The sequence below is a fragment of the Podarcis melisellensis genome (assembly GCF_964234715.1).
Source record: "Podarcis melisellensis genome assembly, chromosome: 13".
Classification (NCBI taxonomy): Eukaryota; Metazoa; Chordata; class Lepidosauria; order Squamata; family Lacertidae; genus Podarcis; species Podarcis melisellensis.
The window spans coordinates 3,422,318-3,445,861 of NC_138545.1; the positions used below are offsets into that span (position 1 = coordinate 3,422,318).

At 49.1% G+C, this 23,544-nt stretch overlaps 1 protein-coding gene and 1 long non-coding RNA gene across 3 annotated transcripts in view; both read right to left on the reverse strand.

Moving 5' to 3' along the window:
• The window catches only part of LOC309355945, a 124,347-nt gene that overhangs the window by 35,640 nt on the left and 65,163 nt on the right, over positions 1 to 23,544 (reverse strand). The window lies entirely within an intron of this gene.
• Positions 4,695 to 23,544, reverse strand: part of TNK1 (tyrosine kinase non receptor 1) — a 33,408-nt gene continuing 14,558 nt past the window's right edge. For both annotated transcript variants that reach the window (XM_081886803.1, XM_081886802.1), the window contains exons 5-14: positions 23,390 to 23,542; positions 21,825 to 22,093; positions 21,466 to 21,592; positions 19,118 to 19,264; positions 17,879 to 17,973; positions 15,625 to 15,828; positions 13,884 to 13,960; positions 11,805 to 12,157; positions 8,407 to 8,502; positions 4,695 to 6,684 (exon numbers count right to left, since the gene is read on the reverse strand). In XM_081886803.1, the coding sequence (XP_081742929.1) occupies positions 6,562 to 6,684; positions 8,407 to 8,502; positions 11,805 to 12,157; positions 13,884 to 13,960; positions 15,625 to 15,828; positions 17,879 to 17,973; positions 19,118 to 19,264; positions 21,466 to 21,592; positions 21,825 to 22,093; positions 23,390 to 23,542 (1,644 nt within the window). In that variant the 3' untranslated portion in view covers positions 4,695 to 6,561. The remainder of the gene's footprint in view (positions 6,685 to 8,406; positions 8,503 to 11,804; positions 12,158 to 13,883; positions 13,961 to 15,624; positions 15,829 to 17,878; positions 17,974 to 19,117; positions 19,265 to 21,465; positions 21,593 to 21,824; positions 22,094 to 23,389; positions 23,543 to 23,544) is intronic.

Sequence of the window (23,544 nt, forward strand, 5' to 3'; positions counted from 1 at the left end):
TGGGGCAACTGTGTCCCTGAAGGACCAGGTGTGCAGCCTGAGAGTCATTCTGGACTCACCGCTGTCCATGGAGGCGCAGGTCAATTCTGTGTCCAGGGCAGCTGTTTACCAGCTCCATCTGGTACGCAGGATGAGACCCTACCTGCCCGCAGACTGTCTCACCAGAGTGGCGCATGCTCTGGTTATCTCTCGCTTGGACTACTGCCATGCGCTCTATGTGGGGTTGAAGGTCACCCGGAAACTGCAACTAATCCAGAATGCAGCAGCTAGACTGGGGACTGGGAGCGGCCACCGAGACCATATAACATTGGTCTTGAAAGACCTACACTGGCTCCCAGTACGTTTCCGAGCACAATTCAAAGTGTTGGTGCTGACCTTGAAAGCCCTAAATGACATCAAAGGCCCAGTAGACCTGAAGGAGCATCTCCACCCCCATCGTCCAGCCCAGACACTGAGGTCCAGCTCCGAGGGCCTTCTGGCAGTTCCCTCCCTACGATAAGTGAGGTCACATGGAACCAGGCAGAGGGCCTTCTCGGTGGTGGTGCCCACCCTGTGGAACGCCCTCCCTTCAGATGTGAAGGAAATAAGCAGCTATCTTATCTTTAAAAGACATCTGAAGGCAGCCCTCTTAAGAAGTTTTTAATATTTAGTGCTGTATTGTTTTTAACACTCGATTGGGAGCCACCCAGAGTGGCTGGGGAAACTCAGCCAGATGGGCGAGGTATAAATAAATTATTATTATTATTATTATTATTAATTTATTATCATCCAGTCCAACCCCCTGCGATTTCATCTCCCCCAGAGCTCTGTTCGAAATGTGACTATAATGGAAGGTCTACAAATCTTTTTTTTCTCCCCCAGTGGAATTTGTTATCATTACTGTTCATTTCAATTCCACACTGCGTTATATTTTAAAGAAAGAATATCAAAGCGGTTTTCATCGAATGAAACAGTGCAGAATAAAACAAATTCAAGCTTCGGGGAAAATATTCAGAGCCTTCTCTAAGGGACATTTTGGTTTCCCTGTATCAATTTACCTACTTAATTTATAGAGCTGCCCCAGAGCAGAAGGACCCTAGGAAGGCAGTGGGGTGTAGTGGTTAGAGCATCAGGCTGGGACTTGGGAAATCAGCACTGACCAGGTGGATGAGGAGGAGAACGTCGTGGTGGTGGTTGGGGAAGAAACGCAAAGAGATTGCAGTGTGCTTCTGGGAGTAAAGGTAAAGGGACCCCTGACCATTAGGTCCAGTCATGACCGACCAGGGTTGCAGCGCTCATCTCGCTTTACTGGCCGAGGGAGCCGGCGTACAGCTTCCGGGTCATGTGGCCAGCAGGACTAAGCCACTTCTGGCGAACCAGAGCAGCACACGGAAACGCTGTTTACCTTCCTGCCAGAGCTGTACCTATTTATCTACTTGCACTTGACGTGCTTTCGAACTGCTAGGTTGGCAGGAGCAGGGACTGAGCAACGGGAGCTCACCCCGTTGCAGGGATTCGAACCGCCAACCTTCTGATCGGCAAGTCCTAGGCTCTGTGGTTTAACCCACAGCACCACCTGCGTCCCCGCTTCTGGGAGTACCACCTCCCAAAAGCTCAACTGCAGCTTCTGTGATGGAAAAGTGTTGATGGAAAAATTGATGCATCAATTTAAGTGTGCTGCATTCTATTAAGAACATAGCATCATAGAATCTTAAGAGTCGCAATCTCCTTTCTCGTAACTGGAATCCATTGGTTCAAGTCCTACTCTAGAGCAGGAGAAAAGAAGCGTCTCCACCTTCCAGGTGATGGCCCTTCAGATATTTGAAGATGGCTATCATATCTCTTCTCGTTCTCTTCTCCAAACATCCCCAACTCCTTCGACCGTTCCTCATCAGGCTTGGTTCCCAGACCCTTGATCATCTTTGGTCGCCCTCTGCACACATTCCAGCTGGTGAACATCCTCCTTAAACTCTGGTACCCAGAACTGGACACAGTACAGTGGTCCCTTGGTTCTCAAACGCCTTGGGACTCAAACGACTTGGAACCCAAACGCCGCAAACCCGGAAGTAAATGTTCCGGTTTGCAAACTTTTTTCAGAAGCTGAACGTTCTCCGTATTGAGTGCTGCGCTTCCGTTTTGAGTGTTACACTGATGTCTGCCTATTTTTGCTATTTATTTTGTGTTTTTGTTTTTGTGGCACGGTGGAACCCAGTTCAGCTACTGATTGATTGTGTGACTGAAGTACATTGTTTACAGTATTGCTTTCATTTGATGGATCAATGGTCTTGTTAGGGAGTAAGGTAAAGGTAAAGGGACCCCTTACCCTTAGCTCCAGTCGTGGACGACTCTGGGGTTGCGGCGCTCATCTCACTTTATTGGCCAAGGGAGCCGGCGTACAGCTTCCGGGTCATGTGGCCAGCAGGACTAAGCCTCTTCTGGTGAACCAGAGCAGCGCACGGAAATGCCGTTTCCCTTCCTGCCGGAGCGGTACCCGTTTATCTACTTGCACGTTGAGGTGCTTTTGAACTGCTAGGTTGGCAGGAGCAGGGACCGAGCAACGGGAGCTCACCCCGTCGCGGGGATTCGAACCGCCGACCTTCTGATGGTTTAACCCACAGCGCCACCCGCGTCCCGTCACGTTAGGGAGTAAACTTCATGTTAAATTGCTGTTTTAGGGGTTGTTTTTAAAAGTCTGGGATGGATGAATTCGTTTTGCATTGCTTTCTATGGGAAAGCGTGCCTTGGTTTTGAAACGCTTTGGTTTTGGAACGGACTTCTGGAACGGATTAAGTTTGAGAACCAAGGTGCCACTGTATACAGGGGTGGTCTGGCCAAGGTAGAACAGAGCAGTACCATAACTTCCCTTGGTCTGGACATAAGACTGCTGTTGATGCAGTCTAGAATTGCAGTAGCGTTTTTTTTGCTGCTGCTGCATCACACTGTGGACTCGCATCAAGCTTGTGGCCTACTAAGACCTCTGGTTTTAAACCACATTGACTTGGTGCATGCATGTGTGGCGCTGCCCCGCCCCCCCATTTGTAAAACACCCCTCCAAAAAAAAAACTCCACATCAGTGTTTCCAAGTTGGATTTCTCATGCATCAAATAAACGCAGGTGTTCAAAGCGAAATAATAGCCCAGTGGTCAGCAACCTTTTTCAGCCATGGGCCGGTCCACCATCCCTCAGACCATGTGGGGGGCCGGACTATATTTTTTGGGAGGGAAATAAACGAATTCCTATGCCCCACAAATAACCCAGAGATGCATTTTAAATAAAAGGACACATTCTACTCATGTAAAAACACCCTGATTCCTGGACTGTCCACGGAATGGATTGATAAGGCGATTGGGCCGGACCCGGCCCCCGGTTGCCTACCCGTGAACTGTCTGAGGTGTTCAGACCCCCTTCATTCCCGTCTCCCAATTAACCTCCGTCTCCAAGTGCTACCACCATGACATCACCACGGACTTCCCCGGTGACATCACCACCCCAAGCAGCCTCAGCAAAACGCCCCCCCCCCCAATAAACCCTGTTGCACCATCACACACGAACTACCTGGGTGGCAATATTTACACAGTATCTCATTTATTCACTCATTTACACCATATTTACAAATGCGACACACACGTTATACACCTTCAAGATAGACGGAAAAGTGTGGAAAGGGGAATATGTAATCTGATAACTGCTGTCTGTCGGACTCTATCATTTTGGACTGGAAGGACGGATCCTCTGTTGGGTCTGCTCCTCCCTGCGAAAGCAGAACATTAGCAGCGTGGTCCACATGGGTTTACTCAGAAGGAGACACCACGTGTAAGGAGAGAATTATCAGCCCAAAAGACAGCGAGGGGAAGCAGCGAGAAAGACTGTGTCGCTGTGGAACTTAAATTGCAGCGCCGCAAAGCACAGTGTAACAGTGTAAGACATAAACAAAGCAATAAAAATACAATTAAAAACCGTACACCATCCAGAACAGTGCATTGTGATTCCTACAAGAGGCCCTCAGCAATTTCCAAGTGGTCCGTAGGGAGAAGGGGAAGTTTGGGAACCACTGACTTAGAGGTAATATCTGTTGTGTTGGGGGAAATGTGCGCAGCGTTGCAAATTCAAATGCAGAGGGAAGGAGGGAGGAGTTTGGATTTGATATCCCGCTTTATCACTACCCTAAGGAGTCTCAAAAAAGACGCCTGCTTCTTGGGAGAAAAGCAATGACAAACCTAGACAGCATCTTAAAAAGTAGAGACATCACCTTGCCAACAAAGGTCCGAATAGTTCAACCTCTGGTTTTCCCCGTAGTGATGTATGGAAGTGAGAGCTGGACCATAAAGAAGGCTGATCGCCGAAGAATGGATGCTTTTGAATTCTGGTGCTGGAGGAGACTCTTGAGAGTCCCATGGACTGCAAGAAGATCAAACCTCTCCATTTGGAAGGAAATCAGCCCTGAGTGCTCACTGGAAGGACAGATCCTGAAGCTGAGGCTCCAAGACTTTGGCCACCTCGTGAGAAGAGAAGACTCCCTGGATAAGACCCTGATGTTGGGAAAGATGGAGGGCACAAGGAGAAGGGGACGACGGAGGACAAGATGGTGGGACAGTGTTCTCGAAGCTACCAGCATGAGTTTGACCAAACTGCGGGAGGCAGTGGAAGACAGGAGGGCCTGGCGTGCTCTGGTCCAGGGGGTCACAAAGAGGCGGACACCACTCAACAACAACAAGGAGTGTCAAAGCAGCTTACAATCTCCTTTCCATTCCACCTCCAGCGCTGCTTGCTGAATTTTATTTTTGCAGGGTTTGCAGTGATGCAGAACTCCAGGTCGAGATGCGAGTTTAGCCGCCTCAGCGAGAGCAGAACCTTAAAAAACTTGGTCCTTTAACACTAAAGGAACATCAGGTGGAGATCCCTTCACCTGCCTTTTCTTAATGGACAAACGAGGAGAGGGAGACAGTAAAGTCACAAACGCCTCTCTGCTGTGGGCGGAATTATAGACTTAAACAGAGTTGGAAGGGTCCCGAGGGGCATCTAGTCCAACCCCGCTGCAAAGTAGACAAAATGGATAAGTTAGAGCAGCCGTTCCCCAACATGGTTAGCTGCCTTGCACCAGGTCCAGCGTCATTCGGATGAGGCCAGTGGGGGAGCCCTAGCGGAGGTGTTGTGATCTGGAATCAAGGGAAGCAATTTTAGCTACTGAGAATAAATCATCTCACCCTTTGGGTTGATTGGGGCCGATTAATAGGGTGGGTCATTCTGGAGAAGGGGGAAGTTGTTCTTTACGCTCCAAAGTTAAGTATTTAGGAACAGGAAGGTGCTTCAGTTTTGAGCAGGGCCGTCTTAAACATATCCAGCACTGGTGCAAAGATCCCTCTATCGCCCCCTTTCCCAGAGTTGACCTTTTTTGGGGGGCTGGAGGAGGCGGGCAGCGGCACCTCCGGTGGGGAAGAGGCGGAGGCTGGACGCGACGCTGGACGTGGCACCACGGCAGGCAGCACACTGAGCGAACGGGCCTGCGCCAAGCGAGTGAGAGCGCATGCGCCACTCCTGATGGGTGTCGGCTCGGTTTTTTCCCTTTTAGCCTTCTGGTGCCCCGCAGAATTCTGCGCCTGCAGACTAAAAAGGGGGAAACCGAGCCGGCGGGAGTGGCGCACGCACCCTCGCTCACTCAGCGCGCTCGTTCGGTGTTCCCCGGACTCTCGCCTGGCGCCCTCCAGAACTTGCTGCCCTGGCGCCTTGCGCCACTAGCCTCTATGGGTAAGACGGGCCTGGTTTCGAGAGCACAGAGGGCAAGTTATGTGACGTATGACGGAACTTCAACGAAATCTCAGCCAACTGGAAAGGAAACATTGGAGCACTCCAAATCATTTGCACAGAAAATAATAGATCTAACAAATTACTGTTGTCATCATTTTTCTCCTTTCTCCCTCTGGAATTTATTGGTTTTATCTGTACAGTCGTATCTCGGATCCCAAACGGCTTGCAACTCGAACGTTTTGGCTCCCGAACGCCACAAACCCGGAAGCGAGTGTTCCGGTTTGCAAACGTTCTTTGGAACCTGAATGTCCAACGCAGCTTCCGATTGGCTGCAGGAGCTTCCTGCAGCCAATCGGAAGCCGTGCCTTGGTTTCTGAACGTTTTGGAAGTCGAACGGATTCCGCTCGATTTCTGAGGTACAACTGTATTATTACTGCGACTTCTGAGAAAGGGCCTAGGTGTGATCTTGCTGGCAGGCTTCCCAGTGGGGCAGCTGGTTGGCCACTGGGAGAACAAGATGCTGAACTGGGTGGGCCATGGGTCGGATCCAGCAGGCCCTTCTAGGACTTGCATAAAGGCTCCTTGCACTTCTGAGTTCTGCTGAGGGCACCAGGTTTGTGGAAGCTGCATGAGAGCCAGGGGCAAGATTGCTGGAGGTCTCGCAGAATCCCCCCAAAGCCCCACGGCGGGTCAGCAAAGATTCGCCACCTAAGGAGATGTGTTGGCCTCGCTTTGCATTTACAACGAGCTTTGCCGCTTGGAAGACGTCAAACAGAGGTGCCTTTTTGTTCTGTCTCTGAAGAATTTCACACCCTCCCGTCTTTCACAAAACGCAGGTCAGGTCCGCAGCCCCCGGCTGAGCACATAGCGAGAGGCCATGGCCAGGTTCCAGCGATGTTTCTCCAGGATCCACCGGCACTCTTCCCGGGAATGAGAGCTCAGGTGGAAGAGCTGGTTCACCTGCGGAACAGAAGGAGACCGCGTCAGAGGGACCCAAGACCGGAAAGTCGTTTCTGGGGGCAGCTATAAGAGATTGCCATACATGCCCATTGGGCCGCTTCTGATGTGCAGAACTGACACTCAGCTCAAGGGGTTGATGCGTCGGTCTGTTAAGCAGAAGGTTGGTGGTTCGAATCCACCCAGGGATGGCTGTGGGCAGGATTTTCCTGCATGGCAGGGAGTTAGACTGGATGACCTTTGGTGTCCTACAATTCTATGAAATACCCGTTCCACATTTGCAAGAAATCGTTCTTATAGTGCACAACTATGGAACTCTCCGCCTGTTGACACCAAGCTTGGAATTTGCTGTGCTATTTTCGGCACCTGCTAAAAACATTCTTGGTTCAAGAAAGCTTAGATGCTTAGAAAGTTTTAATATTTTTTTAGCCTATTGTTACTTTTAACCTTCCAACAGTCTTACAATGCTGCTGTTGATTTCCCTTAGTGATCACTTTGGTTCTTCTATCCTTTTCTCTACAATCAAGCAGCATATAAATTTCACAAAATAAATAAATGAATGGTAGAAGGAATGAATAATAGAAGGAACAGGAAAGGAAATTGCGGCTCAAGAGCAGGAAGAATTTTCTGATAGTAAGAGCTGTTCATAGTGATGTATGGAAGTGAGAGCTGGACCATCAAGAAGGCTGATCGCAGAAGAATGGATGCTTTTGAATTCTGGTGCTGGAGGAGACTCTGGAGAGTCCCATGGACTGCAAGAAGATCCAACCTCTCCATTCTGAAGGAAATCAGCCCTGAGTGCTCACTGGAAGGACAGATCCTGAAGCTGAGGCTCCAGTACTTTGGCCACCACATGAGAAGAGAAGACTCCCTGGAAAAGACCCTGATGTTGGGAAAGATGGAGGGCGCAAGGAGAAGGAGATGACAGAGGACGAGATGGTGGACAGTGTTCTCGAAGCTGCCAGCATGAGTATGACCAAACTGTGGGAGGCAGCGGAAGACAGGAGGGCCTGGCGTGCTCTGGTCCAGGGGGTCACGAAGAGGAGGACACGACTAAACGACTAAACAACAACAACAGCGCAACCCACTGCGACATGGAAATTGCAGCTTAAAGGATCTCCTGCTTTAAAACATCCAGCGAAGAAGGAGGGCTGTGACCCCAAAATCTCTTCTCTTCTTCTCTTTCCATGGTTCATTTTGCATATCACAAATCCCTGCTTATTTTACAAAAAACTAAACCATTCCGTCTTCCATTATTACTTCCACCAAAACTTATTTACACTGCTGGATTTATCTTGACGCTGCCAGGGTTTTCAAATCTACACAATCTCCCCCCATATATGCTCAAGTAGGAAATAGTAGTCTTTGTAGTTAACAGGATTTCTTCTGATCTAACTTTGTCCCACGTGGGGTTTTTTTGAAATGCTCAGAGGAAATCTGATGGGTTCTTACGGACACTGTGTAAAAAGTTCTTTTGTGAATAAAACGACCTGGGCCGAGGGGTGGAGAGGATTATTATTATACGCACTCCTCCCAGAGTCTTACTGGTCAAGTCTCATGGGTATTTTATTAATCAGAGTCCAATCCTTCCTTGCTCTGGGAACGCAACACCCAGTTTTAGTGTTACATCAGCTGCTGGGGTCTGATGAGGAATATTTGGGGAAGGCCGAGCAAGAGCCCCGTCTCTGCACGGAACGGGGGCCGCTGGAGAACTGGGCCTCTCACCTTTAGCAACTGGCTGGCTTTCTGAACATCCCAGCCGCTCGCCTTCAAGGCCTCGTGGCATTCCTCCGTCGTGGCGCCGTGGACCTTGTCTTCCACCTGGGGAGGCAAAAGGCCAGAGTCAAAGGCAAACGACGTCAGGGAGGGGGAAAAGATTTGGGTTGTTGTTGTTGTTTATTATTAAAATAATTCAGCATTAATGCACACATATTGCAAATATACAAGCATACAAACATACATTTCATACAATCCTTAAAAATGTTCAAACATACCTACACTCAGTCCCACAGATAATTCCTTTTCACATCCACAACCCCTCACCCCACCTTTGTTTTAGACTTCCAATCTACTCAATTGCCATTTCTTTCCACTTCTATTACTTTCTTTCACACAGTAAAGGTAAAGGTACCCCTGCCCGTACGGGCCAGTCTTGACAGACTCTGGGGTTGTGCGCCCATCTCACTCAAGAGGCCAGGGGCCAGCGCTGTCCGGAGACACTTCCGGGTCACGTGGCCAGCGTGACATCGCTGCTCTGGCGAGCCAGAGCCGCACACGGGAACGCCGTTTACCTTCCCGCTGGTAAGCGGTACCTATTTATCTACTTGCACCTGGAGGTGCTTTCGAACTGCTAGGTTGGCAGGCGCTGGGACCGAGCAGCGGGAGCGCACCCCGCCGCAGGGATTTGAACCGCCGACCTTTCGATCGGCAAGTCCTAGGCGCTGAGGCTTTAACCCACAGCGCCACCTGCGTCCCTTCTTTCACACACCTTTAACCTAATTTCATGCTTCTTTTTCTATTACACATTGTTATCCATCTTATTTAGTATTTCAGTATTTAAAACGGAACTTGTTTATTCTAATAGGAGTTCTGATTTTTCAATATGGTTTTGCAAGTGCAGGGGTTACATACGCTTCAGGTTACACACTCCGCTAACCCAGAAATAGTACCTTGGGTTAAGAACTTTGCTTCAGGATGAGAACAGAAATCGGGCTCTGGTGGCGCGGCAGCAGCAGGAGGCCCCATTGGCTAAAGTGGTACTTCAGGTTAAGAACAGTTTCAGGTTAAGAATGGACCTCCGGAACGAACTAAGTACTCAACCTGAGGTACCACTGTATCCTTTAAACATTTTCCAGTCCCTGTCTATCTTCTCTTTTGAGATCCAATTTCAGGGAGGGAAAAAGATTTGAATCATAGACTTGTAGCGCTTGGAGGGCACCCTGAGGATCATCTAGTCCTAACCCCCTGCAACGGAGGAGCTTTCCCGTATGGGGATTGAACCTGCAACCTTGGGGTTATCAGCAGCACACTCTAACCAAGTGAGCTATCCGGTAGTCCAATCATAGCCGCACCCATTATTGGTTCCTGCAAGGGGGTTGGGCTGAATGACCTTTGGGTGGCCCAGCGCTGCGATTCCACGATACCATGCACAGAATTCTATTACTATTTCCTATGAACCATGGCGACCCTCTACCTTTCCATTATCACCATCATCATTATTAATTGTTAGTATTATTTTTAATTGAATTGATATAACGCTGTATACCCAGGGGTCTCGGAATAAAATCAAGATATAAAACCACAAAATACAGAATAAAAATAAAAACAACCCCCCAATAGCCCCCTCTCCCCCCCACAAAAAAACACATTTTAAAAGGGCATAGGATGTAAATCGGATCAACCATATTTATTTATTTATCGTCCCTCCCATCTTCCAGAAGTAAATGCGACACTCGGCCTCAACCAAAAGCAATTTCTGGGATAGCTCATTCTTTTTTCTTTCATTTTTCTAAAAGAAATTAATTTCAAAACCAAAAAAATTTACAAACATCAAATTCAAAACCCATATTCATTTTCTAAAATAAGCCTATTACATAGATTACCTAAATTAAAATATATCTGATTGCTCTAGGCTTCCCTTTGTTGTATGTAAATACAACGCAATTAACAAATTATATTATAAATGATATTATAGGTTCCCATATACCCCCCCACTCCCCTTCACCCATGTGTGATCCCAATATTTTACTTCTCCCATCTTGTTGTGTTGTTACAATTTAATAATTATTCAATTGATTCTATCATTATTTCCTTTCTTAGCCCTGCACGTTTTACACATTCTCTATCAATATTTCAATTCCGGAACCGTATTTTTTCACTCCATCCCACTCTCTAATTTTTCTCTGATTCGAGCGGCCTCTAATAATTGCCGCCCATTTTGCAATTTCTACAGACTCGCAGAGTTTGTTTTGCCATTCGAATAGCGATGGGATTCTCTCCCCCATCCGGGGACAGCTCATTCGGTCGAGCACAATCCTCTTAATCTCAGGGTCCTGGGTTTGAGTGCCGCACTGGGCAAAAGATCCCTGCATTGCAGGGGGGTTAGACTGAATGACCCTCGGGGACCCTTATAAACTCCACAGCTCTACCTCTCTTTCAAATCAGAACCAGTGAAGGCGGTGAAGGTCCTGTGTGAGCGCCTGGAGGCGTTGGAGGATGGATGGCGGCTAACAGATTGAGGTTGAATCCTGACAAGACAGAAATACTGTTTTTGGGGGACAGGAGGCAGGCTGGTGTGGAGGACTCCCTGGTCCTGAACGGGGCAACTGTGCCCCTGAAGGACCAGGTGCGCAGCCTGGGAGTCATTTTGGACTCACCGCTGTCCATGGAGGCGCAGGTCAATTCTGTATCCAGGGCAGCTGTCTGCCAGCTCCATCTGGTGCGCAGGATGAGACCCTTCCTGCCCGCAGACTTTCTCACCAGAGTGGCGCATGCTCTGGTTATCTCTCGCTTGGGACTACTGCCATGTGCTCTACGTGGGGCTACCTTTAAAGGTGACCCGGAAACTGCAATTAATCCAGAATGCGGCAGCTAGACTGGGGACTGGGAGCAGCCGCCGAGACCATATAACACCGGTCCTAAGAGATCTGCATTGGCTCCCAGTACGTTTCCGAGCACAATTCAAAGTGTTGGTACTGACCTTTCAAGCCTAAACGGCCTCAAAGGCCCAGCAGACCTGAAGGAGCGTCTCCACCCCCATCGTTCTGCCCGGACACTGAGGTCCAGCTCCGAGGGCCTTCTGGCGGTTCCCTCATTGCGAGAAGCAAAGCTACAGTGAACCAGGCAGAGGGCCTTCTTGGTGGTGACGCCCGCCCTGTGGAACGCCCTCCCACCAGATGTCAAAGAGATAAACAACTACCTGACATTCAGAAGACATCTTAAGTTCAGGGAAGTTTTTTAATGTGTGACATCTTAGTGTCTTTTTGGTCTTCGTGGAAGCGGCCCAGAGTGGCTGGGGAAACCCAGCCAGATGGGCGGGGTATGAATAATAAATTATTATTATTACATTTCTAGGCCTCCCTGCTGCTATTTTTGGCATTGTTTGGTCAAATCCGTGCCCTCACCTCTTTGATCTTCTTCTCGATCTCTGCCAGGGTTGGCCTTTGCCCTGCAGAAGGGGCTGGGGGCAGCGCCCCTTTCGGAGGTGGGGGTCTGGGCGGCCGTTGCTCCTTCTCCCTGGCCCCCGGAGGAGGGCCCTCGGGCTTGGGCAGGGCCCAGGAGGGCAGGGCCGGATTGGGCAAGCGGGACAAAGGCTTCCGCCCCCGTGGCTCCAGCTGCTGAACCGGAGGTCCTGGCAGATCGCTGAAACGCCGCTGTTGGGGAGGGACGCCAGGAGGGTCCGGTTTGAAGGCGGGCAGCCGGGTTTTGGTGCGCAGGACGCTGAAGTCCGAAAGGGACTCCAGGCTCTTGGAGAGACCTGGAAGGAAGACCAGAAAGAAGCAGGGATGAGAGAAATGTGGCGTTGCATATTTTTTTGGAGAGAATTGGGATTTGCATTTTATTTATTTGTTGACATTCTTATATTACATCGGTAAACATTACAGGACTTACTGTAATATAATTTCCAAACATGTATACCAAAATTACATACAAATTTTATATACCTAGAAAGAAAATGAAACCAAAACAAAAAGAAAGAGAAAAAACAAAAACAAATTCCCCCCCCCCAAAATCATATACAGTGGTACCTCGGGTTACATAAGCTTCAGGTTACAGACTCCGCTAACCCAGAAATATTACCTCGGGTTAAGAACTTTGCTTCAGGATGAGAACAGAAGTCGTGCTCTGGCAACAGCAGGAGGCCCCATTAACTAAAGTGGTGCTTCAGGTTAAGAACAGTTTCAGGTTAAGAACGGACCTCCAGAACGAATTAAATACTTAACCCGAGGTGCCACTGTACATAATAACACACTAGACTTCCTGTCTATCCCGTTGTATATTCCTTTTTTTACAAATGAGCGTACTCTTATTATTGTACATTTATTTACATTTTATCTAATACATTCCTGTATCGATATGTGCTCTTCGTTTTATGTCTCAACTCAGTCTCACTCCAATCGGGAAGAAAACCTGGGCCGGATTTAGGTTTGATGAGGCCCTAAACCACTGAAGGCCCTTTCTCTGTCCAGCTGTCCTTTGTCAACAACAAATTGTGGCTGTTTTTTGTGTTGAATATATGCTCTATGGTCATTTATGGACCTCATAGGTATCTCAAGCCATTTGCCCATGTTGCCCTGCAACCAGTCCATGCAGAATGCAGGCACCCTATATATAGAAAGGAGTAAACCAGGGACATTTTAGGGAGCAGGCGAGTAGGCGAGGCCCACGACTTACATCCTAGGAGCCTACACAACACAAAACACTGTTGCTGTCAGCAGGTTTTATTTTATTTGTTTTTTATCTTATATTTTGGAAATGTACATCTAGGTTTTTTTCCTTTAAATTTTTTTTTGGGGGGCCAAGTGAGTGGGGCCCTGAGCTATAACTTCTTTAGGTAAAGGTAAAGGTACCCCTGCCCGTACGGGCCAGTCTTGCCAGACTCTGGGGTTGTGCGCCCATCTCACTCAAGAGGCCAGGGGCCAGCGCTGTCCGAAGACACTTCCGGGTCACGTGGCCAGCGTGACATCGCTGCTCTGGCGAGCCAGAGCTGCACACGGAAACGCCGTTTGCCTTCCCGCTAGAAAGCGGTCCCTATTTATCTACTTGCACCCGAGGGTGCTTTCGAACTGCTAGGTTGGCAGGCGCTGGGACCGAGCAGCGGGAGCGCACCCCGCAGCAGGGATTCGAACCGCCGACCTTTCGATCGGCAAGCCCTAGGCGCTGAGGCTTTAACCCACAGCGCCACCCGCGTCCCCCATAACTTCTTTAGCTTATACCTAAATCCAGCACTGAGTCCAGGGCCAGGACTCCCTCACAAAGCCATTGAGTGGCAAATCTTGCAAGGGTGGTCGCTGGAACAGAAGCCTAAGGGCCGAGGTGTCGTCGCTCCCCCAATAAAATATTTGAGGGGCCCCCCTCAAGATAATGGGCGTTGCCATTCAAATGGTGCTCCAACAACTTCTCTCAGAGCGGCTTAAGTTGTTGGAGCACATAATAATAATAATAATAATAATAGATTAAAGGCGGATGAAGCAGACACTCACGACTCAACTGCAACAGCTGCTTGCCTCCAGTTCGATTCTGGGGGTTGGCGTTAACCGCCCGCGCTTTCGGTTTCTTCCTAGGGTAGAAAACAAACAACCCTCTAATTACATATATTTAAAATAATGATGATAATAATTGCACAGCTTTACTAATAGCTACGCCCCGGACCGGCCTTCCGGCGAACGTGAAATCCTGAGCCGCCGATCCTTTTGCACCTGCAACTTTTAGAACCTCGTCTTCCTGCCGAAGCGGCTCAGAACATTTCCTTTTCTAAAAACATTGTTGCCAGGAGCTTATTGGTTTCAATCGCCAATTAATTGCTTCTTTTATTCCTTGCAAACTGCGTCGCAATACAGTTGAAGGCGGTTGGGGCCAGTCTCACCCCCGACCACCAGGGGGCAGCACATGTAATGCTGCAGGGTCCCTGTGCATGACTCCCTCTGTGTGCAGGTGGCGCTGTGGTCTAAACCACCGAGCCTCTTGGGCTTGCCAATCAGAAGGTCGGCGGTTCGAATCCCCGTGACGGGGCGAACCCCCGTTGCTCAGTCCCAGCTCCTGCCCACCTAGCACTTCGAAAGCACACCAGTGCAAGTACTGTATTTTTCGCTCCATAAGACGCACTTTCCCCCTCCTAAAAAGTAAGGGGAAATGTTTGTGCGTCTTATAGAGCGAATGTCCTTGCATTCTCCCTCTAAAAACTACCGTATTTTTTGCTCTATAAGACTCACTTTGTCCCTCCTAAAAAGTAAGGGGAAATGTGTGTGCGTCTTACGGAGCGAATGCAGGCTGCACAGCTATCCCAGAAGCCAGAACAGCAAGAGGGATTGCAGCTTTCACTGCGCAGCGATCCCTCTTGCTGTTCTGGTTTCTAGGATTCAGATTTTTTTTCTTCTTGTTTTCCTCCTCCAAAAACTAGGTGCGTCTTGTGGTCTGATGCGTCTTATGGCGCGAAAAATACGGTAGGTAAATAGGAAGGTAAATAGTATTTCCATGCACTCTGGTTTCTGCCACAGTGTTCCATTGCGACAGAAGCGGTTTAGTCCTGCCGGCGACATGACCCAGAAAGCTGTCTGCGGACAAACGCTGGCTCCCTCAGCCTGAAAGCGAGATGAGCGCCGCAACCCCAGAGTCGCCTTTGACTGGACTTAACCGTCCAGGAGTCCTTGACCTTTTTACCTGCAAGCACACATGAGCGCTAGAGTAAGATTACCAGATTTTTTTCAATGAATCCGGGGACACTTTTCAACTTCAATGGATTTTGTCAGGGGTGAAGGTAAAGGGATCCCTGTTCATTAGGTCCAGTCGTGGCCGACTCTGGAGTTGCGGTGCTCATCTCACTTTATTGGCCGAGGGAGCCGGCGTTCAGCTTCCGGGTCATGTGGCCAGCATGACTAAGCTGCTTCTGGCGAACCAGAGCAGCGCACGGAAACGCCGTTTACCTTCCCGCCGGAGTGGTACCTATTTATCTACTTGCACTTTGAGGTGCTTTTGAACTGCTAGGTTGGCAGGAGCAGGGACCAAGCAACGGGACCTCACCCCGTTGTGGGGATTCGATCCGCCGACCTTCTGATCGGCAAGTCCTAGGCTATGTGGTTTAGCCCACAGCGCCACCCGCGTCCCCATTTGTCAGGGGACTGTTTTGTCAATCTGGGGACTGTCCCCGGGGAACGGGGACATCTGGTAACCTTACACTAGAGAAGACCATTCTCCATTCCCACCCCCATTCTGATGACGACGTACTCCTCTATCCGGTCCGGAGCGCCCCATCCTCGCTCGGGGTCGATGTCCCCGTGTCCCAGGTGCACGAAGGAGCTGCGGATGGGGAGGCTGATCTGCGGCGTGCCAGCAGGGGGCGCTTCGTCCTCCGGCTTTGCTATGGACGACGGGAAGATCCCCACCCTCAGGGTCCGCCTGTTCTGGCCTCGCCACGTCGAGGAATCGGGGCTGGAAGAGAGAGAGGGTGTGGGTCAGAGAGATCGATCCCTGCGCCACCCAATGCTTCACCAACCACCGCAGAACATGAGTCCCCAGGATCAGGGCAATGGCCTATCAAACCTAGTCTCCTTTTCTCACAGTGGCCCAGTGGGAAATCCAATCCGCAAGCAGGATTCGAACTCCTCTCCTGCGGTTTCCAGCAACTGGCTTTCGGGAGCAGCACTGGCTCCGACAGTGAAGGGAGATCATAGCGCAAGTCAGTTCTGTGTCCAGGGCAGCTGTCTACCAGCTCCATTTGGTGTGCAGGATGAGACCCTCCCTGCCCGCAGTCTGTCTCTCCAGAGTGGTGCATGCTCTGGTTATGTCTCGCTTGGACTACTGCAATGCGCTCTACGTGGGGCTGACTTTGAAGGTGACCCGGAAACTGCAAGTAATCCAGAATGCGGCAGCCAGACTGGGGACTGGGAGACCACATAACACCAGTCTTGAAAGACCCACATTGGCTCCCAGTACGTTTGCGAGCAAAATTCAAAGTGTTGGTGTTGACCTTTAAACTCCTAAATGGCCTCAGGCCCAGTAGACCTGAAGTAGTATCTCCACCCACATCGTTCAGCCCAGACACTGAGGTCCAGCTCTGAGGGTCTTCTGGCGGTTCCCTCCCTGCGAGAAGCCAAGTTAAAGGGAACCAGGCAGAGGGCCTTCTCGGTGGTGGCGCCCGCCCTGTGGAACACCCTCCCAGCAGATGTCAAGGAAATAAACAACTATCTGACTTTTAGAAGACATCTGAAGGGAGCCCTGTTTAGGGAAGCTTTTAATGTTTAATAGATTATTGTATTTTGACATTCGATTGGGAGCTGCCCAGAGTGGCTGGGGAAACCCAGCCAGATGGGCGGGGTATAAATAATAAATTATTACTATCATCATCATCATCATCCTGGGCTTGTATCTACTAACAGCCCTCTCCTCCTCCGTGAATTTGCCCTATCCTCTTTTAAAGCCATCCAGGTTGGTGGCCCTCTCTGCTTCCTGTGGCAGGGAGTTCCATAGTGTGTGCTGTGTGCTTTTATCCTTCCTGAATCTCAGAATCACAGGCTTGTATGGTTGGAAGGACTCCGCGAGAGTCACCTAGTCCAGCCCTCTGCAATTCTGTAATATTTTTGCCCAACGTGGTACTCGAACCCAGAACTCGTGAGATTAAGAGTCTCATGACTGACCAACTGCGCTACTGCAGCACCCCAACATCCAGATTCACGAGAGAGGGAGGAAAATGTTTCTCTGCCCACTTTATCCAGGCTGTGTGTAATAATAATAATAATAATAATAATAATAATAATAATAATAATAATGCTGTATTGTGTTTTTAATATTTGATTGGGAACTTCCCAGAGTGGCTGGGGAAACCCAGCCAGATGGGTGGGGCAATAATAATAATAATAATAATAATAATAATAATAATAATAATAAAAAATAATTTATACCCCGCCCTCCCCGCCCCGGCTCAGGGCGGCTATCACCAATAAAATCACAGTAAAAGCATAATAGGGGGGGAAAACCAACAATTTAAAATACAGGTTAAAATGCAATTTAAAATGCAGCCTCATTTTAAAATAACTGATTAATAATAATAATAATAATAATAATAATAATAATTTATTATTTATACCCCTCCCATTTGGCTGGGTCTCCCCAGCCACTCTGGGTGGCTCCCAACAGAATATTAAAAATACGATTAAACATCAAACATTAAACGTCAAACATAATACAGTAGCCTCTCTTGATGGATGGAGAGAGAAAGAGAAAGAAAGAGAGAGAGAAAGAGAGAGAGAGAAATGAGGAGAAGGGAGGGAGAGAGGAAAAGCCAATAGCAATAAAGGAAGGGAGGTAACTGCCAGAGGGAGGTACAGACTGAGGACTAGATACTTGAAAAATCAACATCACGAAAGCCAGGTCACGACACAGGGAGGGAACTACCGTAGTTGCAGCAAGGAGTCTTTAGAAAAGGGTTTCCTCGGGCCCCAATGCTCTGCTTCCGAAGGGGACCCAGGCGTCCTGGACTCACCTGCCTTCGATCACCGTGATGCCATCGTTTGCCTCCAGACGCAGCCAGCCGGGTTCGTTCAGATCCTGGGACGCCTTCACTTCCTTGGGACGGAGCTGCGTTGGAGGGAGAGACAGGACGGTGGAGACGATGCCCAGGGGACCCTGAGGGTCATCTACCCCAACCCCCGGCAATGCAGGGGTCTTTTGCCAAGCACAGGACTCGAACCCGCAACCCTGAGATTCAGATGCTCTGCCCCGTGCCACCCCCTTGCCTCTTAGGGTCCTCCCCCAGCCAGGTAATCCCACGGCCCCGGGGGGGCTGCTGCCCATTTTGGGACCCATGCGACGGCCACCTCCAGGCTTGACTACTGTAATTCGCTCTATGTGGGGCTGCCCTTGAAGCTGTCCCAGAAACTCCAGCGGGTGCAGAATGCAGCAACGAGGCTCCTCACGGGGTCCCTGCCATGGGAGCATATTCACCCAGTGCTTTTCCAGCTGCCCTGGCTCCCAGTGGAGTACAGGGTCAGGTTCAAGGTGCTGGTTTTGACCTTTAAAGCCCTTTGTGGCTCAGGGCTCTCGTATTTATGGGATGGCCTCTCCTGGTCTGCCCTGCAGAGGACCTTAAGGTCCATGAATAATCATAGTTTAGAGGTCCCTAAGGAAGTCAGATTATCCTCCACCAGGACTAGGGCCTCCTCAGTGGTGGCTCCGACCTGGTGGAATGCTCTGTCCCATGAGACCAGGGCCCTGCAGGATTTAACCTCCTTCCATAGGGTCTGTAAGACAAAGCTATTCCACCTGGCTTTCAATTTAGCCTGATCTTTTATTCCTCTTCCTTCCCTCCCCCTCCTCTTTTATGAAGATCACCTGCTCTGGGATCCCACAGCTAATTCTCCCCTGGTCTCCTCTCTGGCCCAAATAGCACTAATTTAGCCAGCTAGCCCTGGTGATCATCTAATGTTTATTGGATGGATTTCCCCCCTAAGCTGATTTTTGAATTCTGAATTCATTGTTATTCACATTTTATACTGTATTTTATGCTGTTGTTGTTTTTTGTTCCATCAATTAAGTGTTTTAAATTTGTTGTTAGCTGCCCTGAGCCAAGTTTTCTGAACCGGGAAGGGCGGGGTATAAATAAAAAATTATTATTATTATTATTATTATTATTATTATTATTATTATTATTAAAGCCTCATTTTTTAATGGGAGAAATTCGCACCCAGGTCAGCCCAGCCGCTGACGTCTTCCCTTCTCTCACCTCTTGCAAAAGGCTGACAATCTCCCGGAAGCGGGGTCTGTCCTCTGGGTTGTGGGCCCAACATTTCATCGCCAGGGCGTGGATTTCTCGGGGGCAGTCGTCGGGGCGCTCCAACCGCCGTCCTTCTCTGTCAATCTTCATCATGATCTGGTCGGGGAGGAATGGATGGGAAACGACAGTATTTAGGTCGCCGTTTCTCTACATTTGCACCAGACGTAAAACATCCATTAAAAGCACTCAAAAGTTATGTTTCATAGCCAGGCAGCAGAAAATTATAATACATCTCACAGAGGGAACGACGGTATAAAAACATTAAAAAACCCATACAGTCAAATTGTAAAGAACTCTAAAACAAGTTATAAAGAATTTTTTTTTAATCTAAAATGTACAAACTGTTATTAGTTTGGGAAACAAAAGATGAGCTTCTCAAAGGCTGTATGACACATTGGGCAATAGATATTGTTGTTGTTTAGTCGTTTAGTCATGTCCGACTCTTCGTGACTCCCTGGACCAGTGAGAGTTGGGCCATAAAGAAGGCTGATCACTGAAGAATTGATGCTTTTGAATTCTGGTGCTGGAGGAGACTCTGGAGAGTCCCATGGACTGCAAGAAGATCAAACCTCTCAATTCTGAAGGAAATCAGCCCTGAGTGCTCCCTGGAAGGACGGATCCTGAAGCTGAGGCTCCAAGACTTTGGCCACCTCATGAGAAGAGAAGACTCCCTGGAAAAGACCCTGATGTTGGGAAAGATGGAGGGCACAAGGAGAAGGGGAAGACAGAGGACGAGATGGTGGGACAGTGTCTTCGAAGCTACCAGCATGAGTTTGACCAAACTGCGGGAGGCAGTGGAAGACAGGAGTGCCTGGCGTGCTCTGGTCCAGGGGGTCACGAAGAGTCGGACACGACTAAACGACTAAACGACTAAACAACAACAACAATTTTGACAAATAATTTGCTGGGGCAAATCCTCTCCCATTATCTGTTATTGCTGGGGTCTAGAACTGCAATAAAGAACTAAAATGTACGTGCAAATTTTGTTCCATTTCTGTGGCCTGTTTATATTCCTCCTCCTCCTTTTTTCAGGGTGATGGAAAGAAAAGAATCAAACCCCGCCCTGTAAATTAGGCCAATTCACTTATCCTAACATTGCTTATGTCGCGCGTGACGAGGTGTGTGGTTAAAGAAACTGGGTCTTCGCCGAGGCTCTACTGCAAAAGTTCACAGATGAATGAAACTTGAATCACAAGAGGGCATCTGGGGTCACAATAATCTCCTGACCCCGATTGTCTGCACAAACCTGGGAGTCACTGGCGAAGAATGAGGTTAAGGAGGGACACGGTTTCTGGAGGGTTAAAGGAGGCCGGTTCTGATGTGGAGGTTAAAAGTATTATGATAAGATGGGCTCAGGATCTGGGACATAACATTGATTTTGAGAGATGGGGAAAACTATGGACAAAAACAATAAAATTTACTGCATGTGTGGCTCTTAAAGAGAACGTAATGAAGATGATGTACCATTGGTAAAGGTAAAGGTAAAGGGACTCCTGACCGTTAGGTCCAGTTGCGGCCAACTCTGGGGTTGCGGCGCTCATCTCGCTTCATTGGCCGAGAGAGCCAGCGTACAGCTTCCGGGTCATGTGTCCACTATTCTGTGCTTATGCCCACAAGAAGCTGCCGGCCAGGCGGTTTGTGTGCAGAGATTGTTACAATACAACTCAAAGTGTTGGTGCTGACCTTGAAAGCCCCAAACGGCCTCAAAGGCCCAGTATCCCTGAATGAGCGTCTCCACTGCATGCCCGGATACTGAGGTCCAGCTCCAAGGGCCTTCTGGCAGTTCCCTCCCTGCGAGAAGTAAGGTTACAGGGAACCAGGCAGGGGGCCTTCTCTGTGGTGGCGCCTGCCCTGTGGAACTCCCTCCCACCAGATGTCAAAGAGAAAAACAACTACCAGACTTTTAGAAGACATCTGTAGGCAGCCCTCTTTAGGGAAGCTTTTAATGTTTAATAGGTTATTGTATTTTAGTGTTTAATAGGTTATTGTATTCCTCAGAGTGGCTGGGGAAATATTATTATTATTATTATTATTATTATTATTATTATTATTATTATTATTATTTCTCAACGTTCCTTCCCAAGGAGCTTGGGGAAAAAAGATTTACCAGCAAATAGATATACCACAGAAAAGCAAAAATGTTTTAAAACAAATCAAAACATTCCGAAAAAAAATCTAAAAACAGTACAGTGGTACCTCGGTTTACAAATTTAATCCATTCCGGAAGTCCGTTCTTAAACCAAAACCATTATTATTATTGTTGTTGTTGTTGTTGTTGTTGTTGTTGTTGTTATTACCTGCCGTCCGGAGTATCCCATCCAAGGTTCTTCGCAGTAGGAGAACATTTCCCAGAGGGTGACGCCAAACATCCAAACGTCAGAGGCACTGGTGAAGACCCCCATGCGCAGGCTCTCTGGGGCGCACCTGAGGAGGCAGAGGAGGAGAAGGAGAGCCAATCAGAACAACCCCATAGCAAAGTGCAGGCAGCGCAGTGCAGTGGTTAGAGCAGAGGACTGTGACCTGGGTTCGAATTGCATTCTGAAAATGTTCTATTCAGATCTTAATTTTTGAAAGAAAGAACTGTTGTGGGAATGTGGCTCAGATCCCCTTGCCCCAGGGTGGGGTTATATATATATATGGGTTCAAAAATTCCTACCAGGCGAACGGTATGCGCCGGTGCGCAGACATGATGTAGCGGTCGCTCTTGCTGGACAGCGGCCTCATGAGCCCAAAGTCGCCGATCTTGACCATCTCCTCGGAGGCCAGGAGGATGTTGCGAGCGGCCAGGTCGCGGTGGACAAAGAGTTTGGATTCGAGGTACGACATTCCTTGGGCGACTTGCAGGGCGTAGCTCCAGAGCTGGTGGAGAGGGAAGGGCGGCCGGAGGCGGTCATAGAGGGCGCCCAGGGGGGCCAGTTCCGTCACCTGCGGGGAGGCAGAGAGGCAGGGCTGGATTAAAAAGAGCCCACCGCGTTGGAAGGGGCCCTCCAGCAGCCATCTAGACCAACCCTCTGCAACGTGGGAGCTGTGGGATGTGATACCTAAGGAGCAGTCAAGTACAACATTCCTTGTTTTCCTAGAGTGGACATGCAGGGGAATGTTTGGTCCAGCCAGTTGACAACTCCCTGTTTGCTCCTGGGCTGGGAGATACTTCCTTTGAATGTGACGTCCTTTGTATCTGAAGGCAGCCCTGTTCAGGGAAGTTTTTATATGTGTGATATTTTAATGCATTTTTAATCTTTGTTGGAAGCTGCCCAGAGTGGCTGGGGAGACTCAGCCAGATGGGCGGGGTACAAATAAAAAAATTATTATTATGTATGGAAGTGGGAGCTGGACCATAAAGAAGGCTGATCGCTGGAGAATGGATGCTTTTGAGTTCTGGTGCTGGAGGAGACTCTTGAGAGTCCCATGGACTGCAAGAAGATCAAACCTCTCCATTCTGAAGGAAATCAGCCCTGAGTGCTCACTGGAAGGACAGATCCTGAAGCTGAGGCTCCAAGACTTTGGCCACCTCATGAGAAGAGATGACTCCCTGGGAAAGACCCTGATGTTGGGAAAGATGGAGGGCACAAGGAGAAGGGGACGGCAGAGGACGTGATGGTGGGACAGTGTTCTGGAAGGGACCAGCATGAGTCTGACCAAACTGCGGGAGGCGGTGGAAGACAGAAGTGCCTGGCGTGCTCTGGTCCAGGGGGTCACAAAGAGGCGGACACGACTAAACAACTCAACAACAAGAGCTGTTCAGCAGTGGAAAGGTCTTCCTTGGGAGCAGGGCCGGATTTAGGTTTGATGAGGCCCTAAGATACTGAAGGTAATGGGGCCCTTTCTATGTCCAGCTGTCCTTTGTCAACAACAAATTGTTGGTGTTTTCTGGGTCAAATATATGCTCTATGGTCATTGATGGACCTCATAGTTATCTCAATCCATTTGCGCATGTTGCCCTGCAACCAGTCCATGCAGAATGTAGGCACCCTATGTATAGAAAGGAGAAATTATGTGATATTTTAGGGGGCAGGCGACCCTGATGTTGGGAAAGATGGAGGGCACAAGGAGAAGGGGACAACGGAGGATGAGATGGTGGGACAGTGTTATCGCAGCTATGAGTTTGACCCAACTGTGGGAGGCAGTGGAAGACAGGAGGGCCTGGTGTGCTCTGGTCCAGGGGGTCACAAAGAGGCGGACACGACTAAACAACAACAACATGAAGTCTCAAATCTTTACCATTTTGAGGGGCTGAGTTAGGACCACCCCATAGAGGCGCAGAAGGTTTGGGTGGTTCAGGCAGCACATGGCGTTGACCTCGTTGAGGAAATCGATCAGGGCGCCCGGGTCGCAGGAGACGTCGGAGCGCAGGGATTTGACAGCGACGGGTTTCT